The sequence below is a fragment of the Trichechus manatus genome, unplaced genomic scaffold (genome assembly GCF_000243295.1).
Source record: "Trichechus manatus latirostris isolate Lorelei unplaced genomic scaffold, TriManLat1.0 scaffold00155, whole genome shotgun sequence".
NCBI lineage: Eukaryota > Metazoa > Chordata > Mammalia > Sirenia > Trichechidae > Trichechus > Trichechus manatus.
In genome coordinates this window covers 3,975,356-3,998,808 of record NW_004444091.1, presented here as the reverse complement: position 1 = coordinate 3,998,808, position 23,453 = coordinate 3,975,356, and the positions used below count along the sequence as shown (strand labels likewise).

General features: G+C 45.2%; 1 protein-coding gene across 4 annotated transcripts in view; it reads right to left on the bottom strand.

The window, feature by feature from the left end:
• The window catches only part of CCM2 (CCM2 scaffold protein), a 62,552-nt gene extending 44,363 nt beyond the window's left edge, over nt 1-18,189 (bottom strand). The window contains exons 1-2 of one of the 4 annotated variants that reach the window (XM_023740463.1): nt 17,232-18,189; nt 1,369-1,542 (exon numbers count right to left, since the gene is read on the bottom strand). In XM_023740463.1, the coding sequence (XP_023596231.1) occupies nt 1,369-1,542; nt 17,232-17,312 (255 nt within the window). In that variant the 5' untranslated portion in view covers nt 17,313-18,189. Of the gene's footprint in view, nt 1-1,368; nt 5,545-8,958; nt 9,325-17,231 lie in introns of those variants that run through there. The other 3 variants (XM_023740464.1, XM_004386103.3, XM_023740466.1) reach the window with 3 other exon arrangements.
• Between the last annotated feature and the right edge of the window lie 5,264 nt (nt 18,190-23,453).

Below are 23,453 nucleotides of genomic sequence, written 5' to 3'. Positions count from 1 at the left end.
TAATTGAATTTTTTAATATATTCTAATTCCAAAAGCTCTTCCCAGCCTTTTCTTTATTTAAAAGTAGAATCTTGTTATTTCATAGCTACATTTTCTCTTATCTTTCTGAGTATATTATGTATTTTTCAGTTTTTTTTCCCCCCTATTTTCTGCATTGTCTTTGATTCATTTGTGTTTACTTATTGTGTTTGTCTTGAGCCCTTTTAGGTTAAAAGTTCTCCTCAAATGTGTACTCATCCTTGGCTGCCTAAGGAGCTCTGTTATGCATGGATGGGAGTTTTCAAGTGTTGGGCTTCATTTAGGCAGATTAGGAGGTAATCTCCCAAGTGTCAGTATCTAGGCAGCACTTCTATGGGACTGTTTGGATTCCCCATGTAAGCATCCTTGTAGGGATCCTCTTGGGTAAAGACTTGGCTGCAGGCCTCCTGCAAGCCTGACAGAGAAATGAGATCAGGTATTCTCGCTATTCTGTATACAGGCTTTGACTTAACTCCCTTGTTTTAAATCTAGGTCTTCACCCCACTCTCCTCTGTGCCTGGTGTCCCCACTTTCAGGTCTTTCGAGTTCAATTTCTCTACAGTGGAAATCTCCTATCTCTCAATGGAAAGGGGAAAGGCAAATCATCTGATTGTGCCAGGTGAGAGTGGGAATATCCTACACAAATATTCATGCAGTCCCATGCCTCTCCCCTGAGCCCCATGGCTGACTCAGTGTCCTCTGAAGAGACTCAGGTCAGCTCTTTCAGCTCTGCTAATTCAGCTATCTCACCTTCATTGGTTGCCTTCTTCCAAGTTTATGGACATCACTCATCCACTGTCATCTTCTTTCCTATGCTCTCTGACCTTGTGGCTTTATAAATGAAACTATTCATTTACTTCCGAGTACACACATGCATTTCACATGTCTTAACCACAAGTCTTCTGGGCACAGGCTCTGATAGAATGACAGATTCAGGAACAGTGAACTTAGGATACCTGGATTCTCCTAAAATCTCTATTAGTTGTGACACTAAATAGCTCCAGGACCTCGATCAAATAACTTTTTTCATCTGTAAAGGAGAAGTGACCAGGAGTGCTTCTCCCAGCTCTATGACCCCTTTAGGTGAGGCAGCACACGCCTACACACATGGCTGGGCCTTCAAGAGAAAAGCACGTGGTAGGCTATTATAAAAGGAACCAGAAGACATGGATCTGAGTTTTGTTTTTTCCAGGTATTAGATCTATTACCGTAGGCAAGACGACAAGTGGGAGAGTCAACGAAGGTATTTACGTGAAAGTGTTGCATAAATTTCAAAGCACCGGGTGGATAAAAGGCATTACCTTTTTTTTTAAGTTTGGCAGTCACTTCCTGCTGCCTGTGACAACTTACCTTTACTTCCTTCTCAATATAGTCGTTCAGCAGTATGTCTGGCTCGACTCGGTCAGGCAATGACAGCACCACAGTATGCAGAGGGCGCCTCTCTGTCACCTTCTCATGGGCTTTCTTATCTCTACTTTTTTCACCTTTTAGGAATACGCGTTTAAATGGCGACACAATTCCAGGCTGCAGGTAAAAATGGCAATGATTGGATTTCATTATTTACAAATTCTTTTTTTTGTGCTAACTATGGTGAACAAGCAGAAGAAACCAAAATCACTGCCATAGTGTACCCATGCAAATAGGGGCTGGCAATTGCTGGGCTGTTAAAAAAAGGATCGAGACTATAGAAGCAGTTACATAAGAGGGACTTTGGTTCCCGTGGGACCCAGCAGGCAGGAATGGACAAAGACCAGGACTGGGACTGCTTGTGCTGCCCTCTGGTGGCCAAAGTCCTGATTCTTCCCCTGTTCATACAACAGTTAGGAAGTCAATGGCCAGCTCTCCTCCAGGTGTTGGTAATGTCAGCTGGCGACAGGACAGAAAGGACTTCCCCTGGAACACAAAAAAACGTAACATGCACTCCAACCATTGCTGGCTCCGGTGGTTTACTGCATTTTCAAGAAACTCTGAGAAGGCAGGTGTGGAGAGTAGCCCACTGTTGGCATCTACAAGGCATGCATCTCACAGGCCACCTGGCCAAAGTTCATACTTCTTCCCTTCTGTAAAGACGTTCCTGAGTGAAGCACATACATGCTTTTTACACATTCCCTTCCCTCCCGGGACGCCTGGGGGTTCACAGAGCATACACTTAAGACGGTCAAGTGCCAGTGGAAACCAACAGGCCTACAGAGGGCAAGCCTCAGTCAGCACAAAGTGAGGGAGAGAAAGCAAGAAAACCACGCCTACGGATTCCTAGGAAAAGGCCTGGTACTTCCTGCTCGATAACTCAAAACAGACACTGGTACCATTTGCAGACTCAAATCTATTCTCAATATGAAATCATCTGACTGGGGACAGAGGTTCAAACAATTGTACTGAGGTCACCGGATACTCGCATGCAAAAAAGTGTAAGTGAAACATAGCCCTCACTCTCCCTCACAGTTTCCAATGCAATCCAGAGTCCTAAAGCCAGTGAGAACAAGATACACGTGTGCAACCAAAGGCAGGACTGCAAAATCCAAAGTGTTCATATGTATGAGAGTGAGAAGTTATGGTCCCACAGTTTGTCTGTGATCCTCAACTGGGGCTGCTCGGGCAAAGGGAGAAGGAAACCACCTTTTACAGCAGGCCCGGAGGACGGAGCAGCCGGCCCCAGGGCAGCAGGTAGGGCTCAGGCACACCCTCCATCCACCGTTATTCTGTTTCTCCTCTGCACACAGGAAATTCTGCCACATGCCAACTCAACACAAAGCAGAGTTATGGAATCTGGGAGGGACCCCATGAAAACATCTCGTCAACTCCACTGATTTGGATTTGGGTTCAGAGACGACACAGACACAAGGGAATAAAGCCATTCTGGCCCTCCAGGATCTCCCAGCCGACCTTGCTGAGGGTGAATCCTGTTCTGGGCACTGATTTCCTCCCCACCACACTCAGCTCACCAACATTAGAAAAGAGTCAATTAGCAAACAAAGCCCACCCCAATTATAACAAAACCTCAAAAGTAAGGCCCCAACACTCCTGGCTGAACGTGTTGCCGGAAGTGGGGTCTCCTCTGCCCGCTCCACAGCCCTCACTCTCTACCCCGGAACCACTGGCCCTTTGGTGTCTGGCTTTGAGTCCAGAGAGCCACTAAGACTGATACTAATGTGGCGGCCCATTCAGCAAAAACTCCAAACAGGAGGCAGAAAGCTGTGGCTCTTGGGGCTTTCCCCACTGAGTGCTCCTGCACCCCCACAATGGGACTACCCTTTGGCAGCCTCCCCTCGCTTGGCTCCTGGGCTTCCTGTGTCACCTCCTGGATCCTCGGGCTCTTCCTTCACTAATTTCTTCCTTTTGTCTAGTAAAGAGAAATGTTCCTCAAGGTTCTAGACTTGACCTTTGCACTGGCAACAAGTTGGCCTGGTATGATCTGGGCTTTACCACTTACTAAGGAAATGAGCCAATCTCACTAAGCTTTCCTTGATGGTAAAATGGGGTTAATGATACCTTGTCAGACTGTTGTGGGCAATCAGTGAAGTAATCTATGTGAAGCTCTGAGCACACCTGGATCCACTGTGAGCCACAAAGCATGTGTCAGCAGTTACTCTTTATGACTGTTATTCTTAACGATGGATTATAGCTTCATCTCCTGTACTGTGACTGTTGTCACAGACTCTGATCCCAGCCCATTTGTTCCACACACCCTCACTGCAGACTAGACAATGAGCCTGTACCCCGGCAGATCCCAGAGCAAACTCGTCACCTGTGCCCCCCATCCCGTCGCCATCCTTTGCCCCCACAGACCTAGTATGATGGCCCTGAAATCCGCTAGAACGCATCCCTTTGCCTGGCTCCCCACAGCAGAGGAGTCCATATCTGGGTCATGCGGTTTCTTACTCTGCGGCCCATCTCCTGTGACCCTGGGTCACGTCCCATCCTGCCCACTATCACCGCCACACCCACATTCAGTCCCTCAACACTTCCCTGCCAAGGGAATGGGGGAAAGAGGAAGGGAGACTTGGCGTGAGCTGGTCACTACTGGAGCTGGACAATACGTACACGGAGTTTCATTTACTTGTCTCTCTACTTTGGTTTAGATTTGAAATTCTCCGTAATACAAAGTGTTTTTAAAAACGATCAGTATAGTTCCTGCCTCCAGCTGGTTACACTTAAGCTGAGACAAGCTATACCAAACCCACTGCTGTCAGAGTTGATTCTGACTCATGCTATAAGAGCATGAAAAGTTACACAATACAAGAGATCCAATATCATCAGGATAAAATCTCCAAGAAGTTCACAACAGACTGGCCGTAGAATGGACAATAGGGTTCCCTGGCCTGTGCCCCTGACCCAGCAACAAGCCAGCTCAGCTCTGAGGGCCCGTTAGGCTTTGGTTTCCTTAATCCCACCACTAGCTGTGAGCCCAGGATGACTCTGGACAAATGGCAGGGGTGGGGAGCACGCAGGGGAAAGCCCAGAAGTGGAAAAGTGTAAGGACCAGTTGGCTAGGATGGCAGGTTCACAGAGAGGAACGGTGGGAAATAATAACCAACAATTTGTCAGGCAACCACTGACGAAAAACTGTAAATTGAATACAACCCTCAATATTCAGTAATGTAATCCTAGTCATGTAAAAACCAAGCTCAGGGCCTTGCTGAAAACAGGCTACACTCAACCGCAGAATTACTCTTCACACATGTCGTGTTTGATCCTTCGATTATTTGTGCACCGATATTTTTCTAGTTCCTATTACGTGGAAGGCACTGTCCTAGAGGCTGTGGAGATACAAAAGTAGGTATACAACATATGATCCTTGCCCTTAAGAAGCTTAAAGTTTCCAAAGACAGTGATAATCTGAAACTGGCCAGAGGTAAAAATCTGTCCCTAACCCACTTCTAACTGGCACCTCCACAAAGCTCACTCCCCCTCAATAATAACTAGCTGCGGCAGACAATAACTGGTTTCTGAATCCGCCAGTGCGCGCAAACAGCTCAGCTCCATCTGTTTGCTCTTCCTGAAGCTGCTTGTTAGCAAATCCTCGTTACTCCACATACCGGAGTGACAGGAATGCAACTCCAAGACAAGAACTGCCAAGACTGACTTCTAACCAGAAAGCCCATCCGAATGAACAAGGCAACAAGCTGCATACAACTGACGTTGTTACTTTAATTTTCCTGTCTAGATCATGAGAGCCTGGTCTGCACATGAAATCACTGGCTGTGCTGGGAAGGACACTAGCACCCAGGTCTGCAGTCTCCTTGCCATGACAGGAAGCAGGGTGCTCACTGAAGACTTCTCTCACTCTTGGAGGATGAGCTCTTCCTATCTGAGCCCAAATCTATCTTCCTCAGCCTTGCGAACGAAGACAGATTTTATTTCTCTTTGTAACCCCAGCAACTAGCACTGGGTCTGACACTCAGCTGGAGATCAATAAATGCTGGTTAATGAGAGCTTAGTGCCACAAGAAAAATAACCAAACAGTTATTTAGTGCTCACTGTGTGCCAGGCATCAGGAAGGCGCTGCGGGTGAATGAGACCCAGTTCCTGCTCTCGAGGAAGAAGAAATAAACAGCCCATCAGTGATTAAGAATAGCAAGACGTTTCAAAGGCATATTTTAGCGCAAAACTGCTCTACATTTTTTTAAGGTGCTGCCCTAAGCAACAAAGGACTATAAAGACAGGTGGCTAATCCCCGACGCCGGCCCTCTAATTGTTTTTCCAAGGCATTTCTAAGAGATGAACTGCCCTAGTTCATCCAGGCCTCCGGCTCATGGCAATTTAACAGAATATAAACTCTGTGTAAACTATTTGGAAGCAGAGCCATGTCTTTCTGTCCTTGGTGCTGAGCTCTGAATACAGCAGGCATCACATGCTTTTTTTATGTCCCAAATAATTTTAATTAGCGAATGAGCTGTCCTGTAAAGTGGAGTGTTGAAATTACTGAATAAAGCAACCCATCCTAGTAAATTCGTTGCGGTTCTCCTCTGCTACTCAGAGCACAATTCCCCATACAATACTTCTGTGCAGAATGGAGTGACGTTACTGCTCCACAGAGGAAAATGGGCAATTTACAGGTCATGGCTCCCGGCCTAGCTTAGTGTTGATAGCTAGAAAATAATGCAGCTGTGAGCAGGGCCAGGCTGGGAGGGGGCTCTGAGTGGAGGTCTACCAACTATTCAGAAACACAACTGAACATGAGATTACCTCAGATTTTTGGAAGTGATGTTGCTTTTGGATACAAAATTTAAAGGTGAAAAAATAAAGAAGAAGTAATTAAGAATACTTTGACACACAAAATCAGGATTCCAGTAAACTACGGTCAGGTGGAAGAGCCCTGGTGGCACAGTGGCTAGGAGCTCGACTGCCAACCAAAAGGTCGGCAGTTCGAATCCACCAGCTGCTGCCTGGAAACCCTATGGGTCAGTTCTACTCTGTCCTGGAGGATCACTATGAGTCAGAATCAACTTGATGGCAATGGGTTTAGTTTTTTTTTTTGTTTTTTTTTGTTTTTTTTTGTTTTGGTTTATGGTCAACTGGAAGACCCTACAGAAGAATCAGCAGAGTCTAAAAAGTGGTTTTATCCCAGCAATCACTCATTCTTCAGTGAACAAGTAATTTTCACTGAGTACTCATGATCACTGTGCTGCCAACATGATCTTACAATCTTTGGGCCCAGAGAGACAGACTGGTTTGGACTCCCAGAAGGCACACTGAGCTAAGTAATGCTTCTCTCCTGGGACTGGATCTTGGGGTTCAACTGTACCTACATCTCATGAAGAAGCTGAGGCCAAGAGAGCTGAATGAGCTGGCCTAGAGTCCAGTCCAGGGCCAGGACGGTGTACAATCCAGCGCTCTTTCCTCTGCAGCACTTGGCAGACACTCCTGTTTCACTATAAGGAATTTCTGGACCAGCTCTGGAAAGATCCCTAGATTCTTACAATATTCTTGCAATATTTTCTGTCCTAAGCATGAAACAATTTTTCCAAGTTGAAACCTAAAATGTAGTTCTTAGTTAAAAAGACCAAAAAGCACAAAGCTGGCCAACTTAGAATTTAACTAGAGAAAGGATGCTTCTCCTCACGGAGCTGGTAGGCTGTCTGGCTGGTGGACCGAGGCTGACCTTGAGCTTTGTTAGTTTGAAAGCTCAACTTTATCAGTTCACCGGGAGTAATCCATCTCTAAGTAACTGAGTCTACTAAACGAGTTATCCAAAGACTAATTTTAATTTTATAAGACAGACTATCTATTAATTTACAAAGAGAAATGCACAGCTAAAAGAACCATGACAACCACCTCATGGGGCAGTGAGCTGCTCACGTGGGGATCAAAATAAATAATAAAGCTGCCCCTATCAACTGAGGTCCTTCATGCAAAACGCTGAGCTCAGTATTGCTCTGGAGGAAATGCTAAGAAGTCTAAGGAAGAAAACGAAGATACAATGAGTACCTAGTACGTCTTGGGAATAGTGTTTAAGTATTTTCATACAGGTTCTTACTTAATCCTTATGATACACTGCAAGGTAGGTTTTTACAAGACAGCCTCGGAACAATAATTCTTAAAGTAAAAGGCCCTGGGTGGGTGTCCTTCAGTTCAACATTCAGTAAGTGTTTAATGGGCACTTCTATGCACCAGGCACAGGGACTACAACAGTGAACAAACCACTGTCCCTGGCCCAAGGGACCCACAAGCTAATGGGGGGCAGACAAGAAGGAATGAGTGAGAATGAGTTCAAGAGACACCACAAGCAGTCTGTGTGTGGGTCAGAGAAGACTTCTCAGAGGCGGCCCAGTTTCCATGGAAACCTGGGGCAAAGTGTAAGTTACAATTCAGTCTAGCTGTAGGAGTCAGAGCTACTGTGCCTCAGAGGTATCCCTGCCACTCGTCATAAACCACACACCACACACTTCCCCAGTACACAGTGAAGGCATGCCACAGAACTCCATGATGAAGACCTGCCTTCGGCTTACACCCACACTGTGACAAAGCTGATCCTAATTTCCACCAACACCCAGCACTGGCTGCCCTGCAAGTCACACAGAAATATGAAAGTACCTGCCAATGGACACAGTGCCTTCCTCAGGCACGACAGAGGCTCGGTTATGAACACGATATGGTCCCAGCCCACAGGCCTCTCCAGGCAGTGTATACCCCTCAGCCTCAGCACGTCCTGAAGTGTGCCAGAGACTTGGGAACAAACACGACGAGGTCTACCCAAAGGCCCCTCTGGGGCAGCACATCCCCTCCCAGGACTTGGCACACCCTGAAGGGAGCCTGAAGCACAGATCACATCCCACCGCTGCACACTGATCCCCAGGGACAGCCACAGAGGCACTTTAGTCTCCCCAGGAAGCCATCTCCAAACCAAGGGGACAGAAGGGCCACCTCAGGCTAGGGCTCTTGTGCACAGGACATTATGGGTGGAATTCTGGGCATGAATTTTTCCAGACATGTGGTGCTTTCTCTTGACCTTTTCCCTAAATAATTTTTCAACTCAGATCTTGGATACCAATTGACTACATGAAAATTACTTTTCCCTAAACCAAAAACCCATTTCTGTCAAGTCAACTCTGACTCACAGCAACCCCAGAGGACAGAGTAGAACTGTCCGGTAGGGTTTCCAAGGAGCAGCCAGTGGATTCCAACTGCTGACCTTTTGGTTAGCAGCCCAGCCCTTAACCACTGTGCCACCACGGCTCCTGCTTTTCCCTAGAAGACAAAATCTATTGCCTCTTATGCCTTCAGTTAAAACGGACAAATGTCACTATCAACTCCACTTGGACAGGAGAGCTTTTCACCTCTGTGGACAGGCCAGAAAGCCAGAGAAACAGCCCTTCATCATATCTTTCCAAAGCAGTGGGTCACAATGAGCAAGTACTCAGGCAAACAGCCATGATGTCACCCAAGAGGAACTAAAACAATCCTTCCAGATGGCAGTTAGCACACTAGGTTTGAACCTACCTCATTCTCCATGGAGTACCCAGTCTGAAAGTCTGTCTGAGGAAGAATTTCCTTGGAAAATTCTAGTTCCTTCCACTCTGCCGATAACTACTGCGCATTCTACTTTATTCACTTCTGATTTTGTTGAAAAATATGGTTAGACGTTAGCCCTCCCTCTGAAGAAAACCATGTGGATAAGCAGGAAGACAAGAAACCACAGCTTCCTTCTGCAAAACCCAGTGGCGACTACTGCACAACTCTAAAGAATACTGAAGAATCCGCAAAACATCTCACAACATGGATGAATATAGAAGACATTATGCTGAGTGAAGTCACTCAATCACAAAAAAAAACAAATATTGTATGGTACCACTATCATAAAAAGTCAAGAATAGATAGATATACACACAGAAAGCAAAGTTCTTTGATGGTTACCAGGGATGGAAGGGAGGGGGAGGAGAATCACTTTCCAGATAGTAGACACTTGTTACTTTTGGTGATGGGAAAGGCAATCTCAAATATGGGTGAAATCACAACTTGACCAAGGTAAATAAAGACACTGAAGAAGTACACGAGAAAAAGGGACAATTTCAGTAAATGCTATAACATATACAATTTTGCAACAACAGTAAAAACAACCAAACAATATGTGTCTGGTTCTGTAGGCAGATATGAATGCATATAGGTGCATAGGGAGGCATATTCGAGTAAATGCACATGCGTGTATAGGTGTATCTGTAAGCATATGTATATACACGTTTGTGTGTGCTACATAGATAGCCACATATATAACAAACCACAGGGGGCACAGGTATGGAGGCTTCCTAGACATATCTGAACAACTCACGGGGTTGGTTTACTGGGTCAAAAGCCTTGGGACCACAGTCTCCGGGGACAACTTACTCAACTGGCATAATACAGTTTGCAAAGATAATGTTCTACATCCCAGTTTGGCCAGTAGCATCTGGGGTCTTAAAAGCCTGTGAGTGGCCATCTAAGACACAACTATTGGTCTGTACTTGTATGGAACAAAAGAGAATGAAGGAAATCAAAAGCTCAAAGAAGAAACTAGTCCACGAGACTATCAGCCCACACGAACCACAGCCTCTTCTAACCTGAGACCAGAAGAACTAGATGGTGCCCAGCTATCACTACTGACCATTCTGATCAGGGACACAACAGAAGATCCCAAACAGAATGGGAAAAAATGTAGATGAAAACTCAAATTCCTAAAAAAGGCCAGACCTACCAGACCAATAGAGACTAGAGGAACCCCCAAGACTATCGCCCTAAGATACCCTTTGAACTTGGAATTGAAGCTATTTCTGAAGGTCACCTTTTAGGCAAGTAATAGATTGGCTTATAAAATAAACAGCATCACCCATGATTAATATGCTCTCTTAAACAATTAACTATGAGACCAAATGGTCAACATTTACCCAAAAGCAAAGATGCAGCAAGGAGGGGAAGGAAAGCTAGATCACTGGATACAGAATAAAGAACGGAAATAATGAGAATGCTGACACATTATAAAAATTGTAACCAACGGTATGGAAAAATTTGTATAAAAATTGTTAAAAGGGAACCTAATTTGTTGTATAAGTTTTCACCCAAAACAATAAAATATTAATTAATTAACCATACAAGCAAAAAGCAAATTAAATGAAAAAAATAAATAAATGGTTTATTTATTTCATAGTAAAAAAAAAAAAAAACCCAGTGGCAATGTTTACAATTTAAAATAAGTTTAAGAAGCAGGCAGCATCATGAAATCATTGGCAAAATATTAACAAGCTATGTGAAAAACACACACACACACAGAAATGCCTTTTTTATCTCAACTTCAGTGCAAAGAGCCCCACGGAGGCCTTACTGGTTTCTGATCAACATGTAATCAATTGCAGAAAATTATTTTCGGAACTGTAAGAGGGTCAGGGAAAAAGAGGAACACCCTCAACGAGATGGATTGACACAGTGGTTGCAACAATGGGCTCAGGCATAACGACTATGAGGATGGCGCAGGACAGGGCAGTGTTTCGTTCTGTTGTACACAGGGTCACTATGAGTCGGAACCAGCTCGGTGGCACCTAACAACATAACTGTTCTGCAAATTCAAATACCAGAGCAAAAAAAATACAAAAAAAAAGGAAACAAACAACAAAGCCACTGTCCTAAACTACCCCTTCTCTGCCACAAGAGGCTGTGCTGGTGATGCTGCCTTTACTCAGCTCAGGAGAAGGGAGGGAGAGGGGATAATATTGACTGAGTCTGTCTCAGAGCTCGAGGAGGACGTGGCAGACGTGGCCTTTTCTCATGGTGTCTGCTCTAAGGGAGTGCCGAGACCTTTACCAGAGCTGCGCATTTCCAGGTGGGGCTTCAGTAAAGTACACCTTGTTCTAAAATCCTCACCGGACAAGCACCTCTACTTGCCTCCAGTACACCTGAGTCTGAGTCACAACTTTGAGACTAAATAGTTCTGTGTCCCCAAACAAACCAACTCTGACTTCTGTGGACTTAAATTTCCTAATGTATAAAAGGAGAACATGGGTGGATTTGTTATGGTGAACGCCCTTATGACTCTATGAATATTCTAAAATGGGCTGAGAATAGAAGGGGCTGCTTAATTAAATGTTCTGGTTAATTTAGTGTCACCATATGTATCCACAAATCAAAACAATTACATGGACTCTGCAACACATGGGGTCGCCGCCATGTCTTAGCCTGGAAGCTCTGCTGAAATCTGTACAGCATCACAGCAACACAAAAGCCTCTAGTGACAGACTGGCGGTGGCTGTGCTTGGGCTGCATTGGCTAGAAATCGAACCCGGGTCTCCCGCATGGAAATGAGAACTCTACCAATGAACCACCACTGCCCCCTCACCCATTTAGTGGGGTGGAAACAAAAGGGCAGCTCTGTGCTAATATTTTAATTATTAAAATACTGTTACCTGAATTTACTATAATTAATTTTATAACCCCTATTATTCATTTAAGGAGCCCAGGTGGCACAGTGGTAAGCACTTGGCTGCTAAATAAAAGGTCAGTGGTTCGAACCCACCAGCCACTCCACAGGAGAAAGATGTGGCAGTCTGCTTCTATAAAGATTACAGCCTCAGAAACCCTATGGGGCAGTTCCCTCTATCCTATGGGGTCGCTGAGAGTTGGAATCGACTCAAGGACAATGTGTTTGGTTTCAGTGACAACCACCAGCAGTGATGATGACAATAATGAAAATAGCAGCCAACATCTTACTAGGGTGGCATAATGCTAAACGTTTCCACATCCGTAACTCGGTAAATTCTTATCTCGAACCCAGGAAATGGGAATGTCCAGTTTACAGGTAAGGATCACTCTGTCAGGGATCAATTGTAAATTATTTATTCTCGCTGTCTCAATCAGTCTCCTCACCCTTCAAGCGGCATGCGCCAAATCCCTCAAACCCCTGCTGTACGCCAGCCAGTGCGCTCAGGACCCAGGTCACTGAGAAGCTCTCGGCCTCGTCCGGCCCAGAGCAGAGGCCCAGGTCACGGACTTCTGGGTCCTGGTGAACCCAATGTCTCTGAAAGGCACTCTACCACTTTCAAATTTGGGATTCAATTCTAGGTTATCCAAGTGGCTTTAGATTCAAGCGGAATGGATTTGGGGTAGTTTAGAAACAGAGGGTCAGTTAGTAAAACAGGAAATTTAGCTTAAAGGTTGTGCTTTATATAGAATTAAGTATAACAGCAAAGTTCTCTTTCAATGCATATAAGCCTAACACAGCCATGTAACAAATCCCAGGCACTATATCATTTCATATTTCACTATCGATCTCTAAAAGATAAGAGCTCTTTTAAAACACATACCCATGATAGCACTGTCAAAGAGAAAAATTAAATAACTGCCACCTTACTTTGATTTCAGGGTTTTTCTTACCCACGAAACCAAATATTAATCAGAGATTCCTGACCAAATCCTGCCAGTGCCTTTTTTCCACCCAAAATTGTTCATCTTTTCTTTCCTGTTCGAAGCCAGATTTATTTAAATTTCAAAAGCTACAGCTGCAGGTGGGTGGAGGGCCAGAGACCACTTTGTGACCTCAGTAAAGAGACGGTGGGGTTCAATCAATCATGTTAAGGTTAGCCAATGGTTGACCTTCTTCCCCTCCTCCGTATAAGCCTCACTGTAACCAGCTTATTCCAAGCCATTTGCTTTTTTGGGAATCTGAATGGTTTCCCTAAATGCATACAGAATAACTGCTCAAACAAACCTTATGTCTGCATTTCTTTGAGTTTTGATTATTTTTAATAGCATTATTACATCTAAAAAATTGATTTCTTAATATCATCAAATATCCAATCAGTGTTCAAATTTTCCACCAACAGTCTCACAATTTTTTTTTTTTTAAACAGTCGGTTTGTTCAAATCAAGATCCAAACAAGTCCACACAGCACATTTTGCTGGTGGGATTCTTAAGACTCTTTCATAGTACTCCCTCCCCTTCCCCCCCGCCCCCCGAAATGTTTTTTTTTTTAAACAAACAGGGCAGTTTGTTCTGTAGACTATCCCACTCCCTGGATTGTGCTGGCTGAATCTCGTGATATTTAACATGTTTCTCAGCCCTGAAGTTCCTGTAAAGGGGTAGTTAGATCTTGAGGCTTTACTTCAATCCTGAATTTTTGCAAGGACATGTCCATCAGAAGGTAGTATCTGGAGATCTCTCCTTTTTTGTGGTGTTATCTGCCACTGATGATGACTGCCTAGGCCCTTTGTTTCATATTTGGACATGATTTTATTTGATATTCTAATTTTGTCACTCCTTCATTACTGGGAACATTAACATGAAGACAGCTCTTCCCTCGTCAAATATTTGGTTACCAGAAGGCACAGTTTCATTCTTTCTCTTTCAAAACAATGAACTGGTTCCCCAGCATGCTCCAAAGGACACACCCATCAGCTGTCATTCTTAGCTCCAATGCTCCCCCTCTGGCCAGCGGAAGTCAGGACGATGCCCTGGTGTCCCAGGCTCCCTGTTCAGCCACTTCTCCAAGGAGCACTGCTCCTTTCGAGTGGAAATGCTACTTCCAGATCAGGTCTGCGCACTGGGGTGCTCACTGCTTTAGGGTGAGCCTTTGTTGCTGGGACTTTCCAACGCAGAGAGTGAGGAAGTGCGTCTTTTGTGTTTAAGAGAAAATGTCTCATGAGATCACAGTGATATTTCCAACTCAAATTTAGGGTTACGGGATTTCTGATTACCTGCTTTAATACCTGTACCTCCTTTCCCTATGCTGAAAATTGGGGTGCCTAATGATGTTAACGGAGCCCTGGTGGCACAGTGGTTAAGAACTCAGCTGCTAACCCAAAGGTCTGCAGTTTGAATCCACCAGCCGCTCCTTGGAAACCCTATGGGGCAGTTCTATGCTGTCCAATCAACTGGATGGCAATGCGTTTAATGAGTTTAAGGGTTGATGATGTTAACAGGAGCCCTGATGGTACAGTGGTTAAGAGCTCAGCTACTAACCAAAAGGTCGGCAGTTCAAATCCACCAGCTGCTCCCTGGAAACACTATGGGGCAGTTCTACCCTGTCCTATAGGGTTGCTATGAGTCAGTGATGACCCGACGGAAATGGGTTTGGTTTGGGTTTTAATGATGTTAACAGTTACTTTTTTGCTTTACCCCAGAAATATATGACAGTTGCAAAATAATAAACAATATTACTACTAATAATATGATTACTGAAAACAATTTGTTTAGGGTTTGTTGGTAGTTCTTCTCATCCTTAATGTAGATCCTACCAGGGGTGTTCCGTCAAATTCTTGTGACCAATTTACTTGCAACACCTTTCTCTGTGTGATTATGCCATTTTTAATTTCTATTTTACTTTTGATTTTTCGTGTATGATTAAAATGTTTTTTGATTCAATTATGTTTTGTAAAACATTACATGGTTCCAAAGTCAAATCTACAAAACAAGGTTTATTTTTTATTTTTTGAGGTCTAGCTTCTATCCCTGTCACCTCACTTCTTTCCCATCAGTAATCATTTTTAAAATTTTCATGACCTTTTTGTTATTTATGGCTATGTACAAATATATTCAAGCATGCATACACAGCCAGGTCCTCACTTAGATGAGCACCCAGAACACCAGGCATTCTCTCCTCCCCTTGCTTTCACCTTGGGCCCATTCCCTCCCTGTTATGCTGCACAGCACTGTTATTTGGGTGTACCATGGTTCACTGAGGCTGCCTCGCAGAGATGGACATCTGGGCTGTTTCCAATATTTTACCATTAGAAATAGGGTGGCCATAAGGAGTAGTTAGTTTAGCTGTTAGATGTTAGCTGCCGTGGGAGTTTAGCTGCTGTTGTTAGCTGCCATGGAGCCAGCCCCGTGGACTCAGCCCCCAACTCTCAGTGGTCCCATACACAATGGGATGAGACTGTTGTGCTCCACAGTTTTCATTGGTTGATTTTCTTCAAAAAATCACCAGGCCTTCCTACCTAGTCTGTCTTAGTCTGGGAGCCCCACTGAAACCTGTTCAGCATCAAAGCAACACACAAGCCTCCACTGACAGACCAGTGGTGGCTACGCTTGAGGAGCACTGGCCCAGGAGAGAACCCAGATTTCCGGCATGGAAGGTGAGAATTCTACCACTGAACCACCACATTGCAAGTTACAATCCATTAGGAGTCCCTGGGTGGCACAAACGGTTAAGTGCTCAGTTCAAACCTACCCAGAGGCACACCCAAAGAAAGGCCTGGTGATCTGCTTCCAAAAAGCGAAAGCCATGAAAACTTTATGGAGCACAGTTCTACGCTGACACACATGGGGTCGCTGTGAGTCATGACTGACTCAAAGGCGACTGGTTTTGGTTTGGCGGGGTGCATCTTGCAGTAGCGCCAGTGGCAACATCCGAGAGTGTTGGTTTCCTCCTGCCTAACCAACTTTGAAACTTCTGACCACCTGAAAGGGGAGAAATGGCAGCTCAGCAGTTTTAATTTGCATTTTTCTTATGCAAACATCTGGGTTATCTTTTCAAATGATTTGTACTTCTTTTCTGTGAACTGCCAGTTTGCATCTCTTGCCTGTTTTTTACCAGACTTTATCAGGATGCCATCTCTATTTTTAGAAGTGCCTTACACATGGAATATTTACCTTTTGTTTTGTAAGTTGCAAATATTTTTGCTCAATTTGTCACTTACCTTTTCACTTTGCTTATTATTTGTTGTTGCTACCAAATTTTTCAATCGAATTTCCCCTTATTGTGTCTGGATTTTTAATAATAGTTAAGTTTCTCCTCTCCCAAATTATAGAAGAATTCACCCATGTTTTTGTCTAGTACTGCAATGGCTTGACTTTTTATTTAAATCTTTGAACCATTTGTTACTTATCCTGGTGTATGATAAAAAGAATGTATCTAATTTTATCTTTTTCCATACAGTTATCCAGTTATCCCATACAACTTACTAAGAATCACTCTTTCCCCCACTGACTTGAACAGCCATTTTTACCGTACACTAAATTTCCACCTGGAGTTGGGTATATTTCTGTACTTTCTACTCCGTCCCTCTGGAGTATCTTCTATTCATGTGACAGCACCACACTGCTTTATTCGTAAAAAAAAAAAAAAAAACTAAACCAAACCAGTTGCTGTTGACTCCAACTCACAGTGACCCTACGTGTATCAGCTTAGTACTATGCTCTATAGGGTTTGCAATGGCTGATTTTTCAGAAGTAGATCGCCAGGTCTTTCTTCTGAGGTGCCTCTGGGTGGACTCGAACCTCCAACCTTTCGGTTAGCAGCCAAGCATGTTGAAAGTTTGCACCCTCCAAGGATTCCTCATCGCTCTTCTTTTTCAGGGAGTTTCTGGTTATTCTTGCTTGTTCCTAACACCAAATGAACTTTAAAATCAAGTTGTATCTAGTTCAGAAAAAAAAGCCTGACAGTATTTTTATTTGGATCACATTATATTTATAAATTAACTTAGGGAGAGCTCACATAGTTATGATGCAGTCTTCCTACCAAACACAAGGGCTGTCTTTTCATCTATCTTTTCCAAGGTATTTTTGTGTCTTTCAGGACTTTTCTAATATAGCTTTTGACATTGCTTGCTAATTGCAACCCTAAAGTATGTGTGTATATTTGTTATCATAAACAAATCTTCTCTTTCATTATACCATTTATCTGGCTTTTGTTTGTGTATATGAAGTCTACTGATTTTTGCTCATTTTGTAATCTGGTGCTTTACTGATGTTTTTGTTTGTAGAAGTTTAATTCTTTTGGGATTTTCAAATACATAATCATAGAAAGTTTTACCTCTTTCTTTCCAATTCTTATGCCTCTAATTGCTCTCATGTAATTTCTCATGTAATTTAAATAGCAGTGGAGACAGAACATTCTTGTCTTGTTCCTGATAATAGAAGGAAACCAGATAGCAGCATGTGATTTATCAGTGCAGACATTTCACATCAAAGCGACTTTTCTCTCTCTCTCACCTGACTTCCCTCCTTTTACTTCCCACCTTTCAGTACTCTTGTGTCTTCAGCGTGTCTCTTGTAAACAGCATACAGTTGTTTGTTTGTTTTTTACATTAGTCACACACTTTGTTGTTTAACTGGAGAATTCAGTCCATTTGCATTTAACTGAATTGAACTGAAGACTACTATCTTATTTTGTACTTTTTATTTTCTAATCTATTCTTTTTCTTACCTCCCCTGATTTCTTTTCTATTGATTTTGTATTGCTTCTTTAAATTTCAGTTCTAAGTTATTTTAGGTATTATAACATGGAGCCTCATCTTAGTAAAGGCTGATGTTAATCAAAATCTTTGTCTTTCCTACTGAATGGAATTTATTCATTCAACAAATATTTACCAAGCCCTTACTGTGTACTAGGTTCTGTTGTAGACAACAGGGCAGAAGGCACTCTGGATGCGATGGTCAGGGAAAGCGTCTCGAGGAGGTGACTTCGGATCAGAGGAAGCGAGTAGCTGCCCGGCTGTCTGTGGCAAAGGTGCCGCAGGCAGAGCAAAGGCCCCAAGGGAGGCACAGGTGTAGCGAGAGGCCCCCCTCTCACCAGCTCAGGCCGGGCCCTCAGTTCTGCAGGAACATGGGCTCTTCGGGGTTAACAGCAAGTCGTGGCCCAGCCCTTACAGCTGGGAGACCCTGGGCAGTCAGTCAAACGAGAAGTCCACGGAGAAGTCCACGGGGTTCCGTGTACCTGGAGTGCAAAGAGCTGGGAAGGAGGAGGAAGGGAGCCGAAAGAGCCCACACCACACTGAGCCTGGTCTTTGGGGCCTTTGGATTTTGTTTTCAGGAGAATAGCTAGAGTTTTGAGCAGGGAGATGACACACAGAGTTACTTTGTTAGGGACTCCACAGGCCTCCACAGTGGAGGCAGGACACAGGAGAGGCCAATAGGAACCGCGATGGATTGGGCGAGGGGTGTGATAAGAAAGAAGCCAGAAGGAAAGGCCAGGGAAGCCTGGAGTTCCACATGGAGCGGGCGCCCAGTGAATGGCACCGGTGTCCTAGGACTGCGGGCTGGCATGCCCTAAGTTGGCAGAGGGGCTGGATCAAGGGTTCTGGGCTGGTCAGGTAAGTTTGTGGTGCCTATGGTCCCTAGGGGAGATGTCCAGTGGGCAGTCAGGTGTATGAGTCTGAGGCTTGGGGCCAGGAGGCAGCGGGAGATACATCTGGGAGTCACCAGTGTATGGACTGTGTTTGAAATGACTGGACCACTGGCTCTTCAGATGCAGCCTCAACACTGCTGATGCTTTCTGAAAGGCAATTCCACCACTCAGGGGAGAAAACAAAGGTTGGTTTGCCCCTGCCTGGCAAAGTGTGCAGTGCCTCGTAACTGTCTTGAACTTCAACAGGAGCACAGACCCTGCCAAGGGAGTGCTGGTGGATGCCCACACCCATCAGAGCAATGACATCGTGACAATGGCGCCCACAGAGAGAGCCACCTCTGAGGATCACATGAAGTCCAAGCACACCTGTCTAAGGTGAAGGGCCATGGCCGTGGGGCCATCTGCACAGCAGCCTATCAAGAACAGTCCACACGGTGGTCCTGAAGACTTCACGCCACACCTGGGGTTTTACTCTAACTCCCCCTCAGAGGGGCCGAATGTGAGTGGGCATCTCTACAGGACACCAGGAAGCACTCAGGGAATATGAGGCACACTCTGTTCCGGACCCCACAGAACAGTAGGCATCTGTGACTAAGCTCACGACTCCAGGAGCTGTGGCAATAGGCATGCCTGAGGACTCAACCCCACCAACACCCCTTGGCTTCTGGGGAACCTTCTCCTGTTGCTGAGCAGAAAGTGCCCACCTCTGTCTGGGCCCTGGTGGAGTCAGAGCATCTCAGTGCAGGCAGAGTTGTGACCACTCAATCCAAATTCCTGCAGTGGGTTTTCTGTATACCACCTTCCCACAGGGGAGACCAGCCCCAGAAATTCCCACTGGGAAGTGGAAATAGCATCTCCAATTACCGGCAAAACCTGACCTCTGAGACCACAGCCACTTTCAAAGGCCCATGTATTAGCCTTATCTCCTACTCTACTCACATGGCGGGTTCCAGGAGCCTCGCCTACACACCCCAACTCTGGGAAGGAAGCGCGGTGCCCGGATGGCAAAGCCGCCTGAGTGGACAGATCAGGGGAAGGTGCCACCATCTGCATTAACGGTCATGAATGGCTGCGTGATGCCTGAACAGTGGATGAATTCTGTGCTGGACCTACACAGAGCATGCTGCCTCAAGACAGACTGATACCCAGGCCTTGGGGAAGCAGACACAACTCATTCTGAACTTGATCCTTGTGTACAGCACATGCAAATGCCCATGGAAGTAACCAAATCTAGAGGAAAGCAATCATGCAGACAAAGCTAATCGAGCACTGCTGCCACAGCCTGCTGGGCCTGCCTGAACCCTGCGGTGATGGGATTACCACAAGGATTAGCATGGCCAATAAGGAGTCCTCTCCAAGCGCACCAAGTCCCTGGTGAGTGGGCAGCAAGGCGCGCGTGGGAAGCAGCACAATTGGCGCACACAGACCCACAGGGCACTGTGTATGTCGCCTGTGGCATGCTGGAAGCAATGAGACAGAACAGACTGCACACACCACCACTCACAGAAGCTGAAACCATCTGAGCGTTGATTGCGGTGGCAGGTATACAGGACTTCCTTGTGCTAGTCTTGCAATTTTTCTCTAAGTTTGAGACTTCAAAATAAAAAGATAAAAAGCACAGACATCAAAACAGTACACACTTTACAAAAACACAAACAAAAGGACCCAGGTTCAGTAGATGAGAATGGTTGCTAAAGGGCAGGGGTAAAGGAAAAATGGATACATGAATAAATAAAATGAAAAAACAAGTCAACAAACCAGGGAGGCCTTGCAGGGACGAACAGTGAGTATAAGGAACTTAACCTCGGGACCTAGCAGAAGGAAGAACGGGCAGGGAGTGTGCCACACCACCACTGAAGGCCGACTGACCCTGAACAGGCACTTTGGGAGGCCCATGGCAAGTCAGCCACATCCAGGAACTTGGTCTGCTTACCAAACACACTGAGGGCCAGACCACGTCCCCTCCCGAGAGGAAGTCAATAACAATTTTCTCCTAGTGTCTAGGAAATCCAACCACACTGGAGGAACTGTGAAAATAAAGGCTTTTCCAGATAGGTATCTGGTAATCTGGGAAATTCATTCATGTGGAATGTCCCTATGTGTAACTGATGATAAAATTCTGAGAACTTGATGTACTGCCACGGGTTTTCCTGCCTCTGATAGTCATCACAAAACTGTAACTCTGGAGTGACCTTAAGAGGGCACTTTGTATAGGCACAGGTGAGTCCCCCAGATGCAAGGACCCACAGGTGTGTTGATAACAGACATCAAAGCACAGGAGGGAGGTCCACAATCAGATCACCCGACTCCTCAACCTTCTTTCCAGGCTACATAACCCTGAGTCCTTCACCTTAAAAGCGTGTCAGCGAGGCGTACCTCAGGCAGTGACAGGCAAGGAGGGCTCTGCCTCCCCATCGAGGACAGGCCACCCAGACGAGGAGGGAGGGACCGGGGCTCCTCTCACACCACGTGCGCCCTCACATCCTGTGCCCTCTCTGCAGCGCAGTGCTCACCGCGTCACACACTGCCCGGACGCCCTGAGGGACTGAGGGAGTTCTGGAAGCAGCTGTTGCTCCAAAGCTGTACGTTACTCACGGGGCACTAAAGGAGGATTTGAAATAAACGATACCAAGACAATGGAACTACGTGTGGTCTAAACTCATTGGAACTTGGAAAAATAAAAAGGAATTTAAAAAGCACAAAATCAACTTTCCTAAAATTAGTTTCATATGAAAAATCTGGGAGGCTGCTGCTTTCTGACCTACGCTCACAAGGTTTTCCTCTAAATTAAAGGGAAAGGAATTTTCTCTGGTGAGTATTTTTGGAACAGTCTGTTGTTTCTTAATCTAAACACAAGAATGCGCACCGAGGCTGCTGCTCTCCATCCACCAGGCTGTTATTGACACCTGTAACCCTCACAGTGCACTGAGCTTGGGAGAAAGATGCCTGGCCCTCACAGGAGAGCATGCTGAGGGCTGCGTCCTATCAGCTGTTTCTGGTAAGACACAGGTGTGACAGGCCAGCATTTGGGTTTACACCAGGCTTGAGGGGATGCTGTAATGAAGGAACGAAGGGCTGTAACAGAAGGACGAGAACATACACCAAGCCCACATCACCTATCAGCACAGGAGAGTTAAACTCAATTTTCTAGAAAAATGTTTGCAGAATTTGCCTCCCTAACTCTCTTACATCTGTGCCTTTGCTTAAACTGTTCTGTCTTTAAAAGTCCATCCCTTTTCCAGGGCACAATTCAAATCCAATCTTGTCCAAAAGGACCTCCAAGACTTCTCTGTATCTTGATTTCTCTGTAATCTGTGACATGTTTTGTGACCATCACCAGTATCTGTTGCCAAGTTTCCCATCACTTGGAGATACTGCCGAGGACTGAGGGAGCTATATGTGGTTACATCCCTAAGTTCACTTTCCACAGGCTGTAGGCAGAGCTCCGTCACAGGTGCCGCTGGGCAGGTGGGCCCACCTGAGCAAAGTCAGCCCGTGTCCTGTGTTCTCTGCAGTCATGCAATATACCTCAAGGGCTCATGTTTACGAAATCTACTAGCCGCAGTGAAAATGATGTTCCAGTTAAACTTCGCCAAAACTCTATAGTAGCAAGGACTCTCAGTGCTCAGGGACCAGACGAGGTCAGAGGGGAAGTGGCCAGGAGGGAGATGCACAGCTCCTCCCTCACAGCACCCAGCATGGCACAGTCCGTGCTGCACTGTTCCCTGAGCGACGTCCACATGGGCCTCCAGGATTAAGACAGGCAGAGGAGTCCTGCAAACACACAGCAGCACTGTGTGCATGCTGACCTTCTTGGCCTCACACTTCAGAAGGGAAATATTTCCATTCTGTAAACGGCATTAGCTGGAATTTTGGGTACTGAACTTCAGGCTGGAATTTTCCTTGGAAAAAACTGAGAATTAAAAAGGCTTCACTATGAATCCCGGAGCCCTGGTAGCGAAGTGGTTAAGCATTCAGCTGCTAACCAAAAGGTCAGCAGTTCAAACCCACCAGCCGCTCCCTGGAAACCCTATGGGGCAATTCTACTCTGTCCTATACGGTCGCTATGAGTCGGAATCGACTCCACAGCACACACCACCACCACTAATGAACCCCAAGAGCATTATGCTAAGTGGAAAACAAAAGCCAGTCTCAAATCATACATACTATATAATTCCATTTATATAACATTCTCAAAATGTCAAAATGATTGAAGTGGAGGACAAATACGTGGTTGCCACAGTCAGAGACGGTGAGGGGAGGGTCGGGGCATGGCCATCAAGGGGTGCAAGATGGACATCTTCATGGTGATGGAGTGGCTGTATACCCGAGCTGTCCCTCATGCTAACCCTTTATGGTTCTGTACCTGGATTGCAGTGGTGGTTACACGAATCTACACACATGATAAAATGACAGAGAACTAAATACACACGTTGTGTCAACGTCCTGGCTTTGATATTGTACTATACTTGCAGAAGATGTAATCACTGGGAGAAACTAGGTGAAAGATACAGGGGCCTCACTGTTCCATCTTTGCAACTTCCTATGCATCTATAATTATTTCAAATTAAAAGTTTAAAATAATTTATTCAGCCGGGGATTGGACAGCCCCATAAAACAAAATGGGACTAATTAGGCACAGCAGTCCAGGGACAAGGGCTAAAAGGCAGAAGGGGATAGGAAAGTTGGTGATAGGGAACCCAAAGTTGAGTAAGGACAGTGTTGATGTGTAGTGAGGTTGTTAACCATTGTTATAGGGCAACATGTGTACTATTTAATGAGAAACTATTTTGTTCTGTAAACCTTCATCTAAAGTGAGAATAGCAGTACAATTGGAAGAGCATAGTCGACGTCACTGAACAGTGCATGTAGAAATTTTTGAAATGGTGTATCTTTGGCTATGTATAT